At 53.5% G+C, this 2348-nt stretch overlaps 1 protein-coding gene across 4 annotated transcripts in view; it reads left to right on the top strand.

The window, feature by feature from the left end:
• ENG (endoglin) overlaps positions 1-2348 on the top strand; it is a 44509-nt gene that overhangs the window by 28658 nt on the left and 13503 nt on the right. For all 4 annotated transcript variants that reach the window (XM_011931326.1, XM_011931328.1, XM_011931327.1 and 1 more), the window contains one exon: positions 432-572. In XM_011931326.1, coding sequence (XP_011786716.1) covers positions 432-572 — 141 coding nt within the window. The remainder of the gene's footprint in view (positions 1-431; positions 573-2348) is intronic.

The raw sequence follows: 2348 nt of genomic DNA on the forward strand, positions 1-2348 counted from the left end.
GTTCAAGAGATTCTCCTGCCTCAGCCTCCCAAGTAGCTGAAATTACAGGCGTCCACCACCACACCTGGCTAATTTTTTTGTATTTTTAGTAAAACGGGGTTTCACCATGTTAGACAGGCTGGTCTCGAACTCCTGACCTCAGGTGATCCACCTGCCTCAGCCTCCCAGAGTGCTGGGATTGCAGGCGTGAGCCACTGTGCCCAGACTAATTTTTTTCCTCTCTTCAGATTTGCTGGGCTTACCTCCTTCATTTGTTTAGCGTGAATTCCCTGAGGATGGCCAGAGGGCCAGGCACTACCCCGGGCACTGAGGGTGGACAGAGCAGGCAGGGAGAGTGGAGTGGAAGCACCCAAGTCATCACTGCCTATCTGGGTGGCACAATCTATGCAAATCTGACTGGTCTGTGTGTGTCTCTCCTCTGTGTCCCGCAGGACCTGTCACAGCTGGAGCTGACTCTCCAGACATCCAAGCAAAATGGCACCCAGCCCCAAGAGGTGCTTCTGGTCCTCAGTGTAAACAGCAATGTCTTCCTGCAGCTCCAGGCCCTGGGAATCCCACTGCACTTGGCCTACGTGAGTGTGTTGCCTCCAACTCCAGGCTGAGGCTCTGGCCATGGGAGGTCCCTGCTGTCTATCTCTGTGGGCCAGGGTCTCCCACCCTAGTGGCCCAGCCCTGCTTCTCCCTTTCATCCTGACATTATTCACCAGGGTCCTGCCTGGTGAATCCAATGGTCTTTACCAGAGAGAACCTAGAGGGCAGCAGGACTACAGTAAAGAGTCTAGACCAAGAGGTGGGAGTCAGGTTGATGTGCAGCCCTGACCAACTCTGATCCTCTGCGTAGCCTCAGTTTGCCTCTCTGTCCAGTGGGACAACTGAACTCAGTATTTTATAAGATAATCTTTTCATCGTTTTTGAAAAAGTTACGTGACATATATTTGAAAATATTTAAAGACAGAGGAAAAAGCCAGGAGAAAACCTAACAATGTGTTAACAGTGGTTATGGCTGGGAAGTGGGATTAGGAGAAACATTTATTTGGTTCTTTACACTTTGTTGAGTATTCAAGAGTTGCTCTAAATGGATTTGGCCTATTTTGGAGAAAAAAATATATTTTTTAAAAACTCAAGTTTTCGGGTCAGCTGTGGATTTGGGAAAAAAGTTAAAAACAAACAACCAAAAGCCTCAAGTTTTAACAAGTGTTAGATACATCCACCAGAGAGAGGAGGCCAGGGAGCTGGGACCACTGCCAGGGGTCAGGGCTGGAGGAGGGGGGTGGCTTGCCAGCGCTGCCTCCTCCACGTGGAATGTCTGGGAGGTGGTCCCCAGATGTGAGCAGCTGTTGTTTACAACAGAGAAAGCAGAGGGCAGGAAGGGGAGAGCCCAGGGGAGAGCAAAGATAGCAAACGGGAGAGAGGCATAAAAAGAAACATACCCACTGGGGGAAGGAGGCAGGCTTGAGCAAAGTTGGGCGTGGGGGACAGGGGAGAAGCTTCTAGACTGGTGACAGGGACAACACAGAGACAGTCAGACACGACCAAGCCAGCATGTGAAAGTCCTAGGAGGGAGGGGGCCAAATCCAACCACCAGGGCCAAGAGGATTTGACTCTTTGCAGCCCATCCCTGGGCGCCCAGAAGAGGAATCGAGGTCCCAGAGGGGGCGTGGCCTTTGTCATGGATCCTCCCCATTCCCGATCTGAGTCCGTGCCGCCCAGGATGAGGCAGGAACATGAAACGCGCCGGTCAGCCGGAAGGTCGCAGCAGCCGCCGGCTCTGGCCTCGGCCACGCCGCCTTCCTCCTGGGGCCGTGCAGCTTCCCGAGCGGGCTCCCTGGGGCCCGTGGCCAAAGGGGACAAAGAGGCCAAGGCGCGCGGCCTTTGGTGCCAGACCCAGTGCCAGGCGACCAACAGACATCGAGCCCTGCTGTATCCCCATTTTGCAGCGGATGACTCAAGGATCAGATCCCGTTCCCAACCCGGCTGTGTAAAGCCAGCGTCCCAGCCCTTTCCCATTCCACGGGCTGGGTTCTGCACCCAAGGTGCCCATCACTTTGCCCCCTTGTTGAATTCCTGCAGAGAAGGTATCTGCTTCCTTCTAGATGGGCCATTCTAGGGTGTCTTCTCTACTGTTGCCATCTGGCAGTCCTCAATATCTAGCTCGGGCCAGGCAACCTGGCTCATGTCTGTAATCCCAGCTCATGTCTGTAATCCCAACACTTTGGGAAGCTGAGGCCGGAGGGTCTCCTTTTTTTTTTTTTTGAGATGGAGTTTCACTCTTGTTGCCCAGGCTGGAGTGCAATGGCCCGATCTCGCCTCACTGCAACCTTTGCCTCCTGCGTTCAAACAATTCTCCT

Source organism: Colobus angolensis, unplaced genomic scaffold (assembly GCF_000951035.1).
Source record: "Colobus angolensis palliatus isolate OR3802 unplaced genomic scaffold, Cang.pa_1.0 Scaffold9, whole genome shotgun sequence".
Taxonomy (NCBI): Eukaryota; Metazoa; Chordata; class Mammalia; order Primates; family Cercopithecidae; genus Colobus; species Colobus angolensis.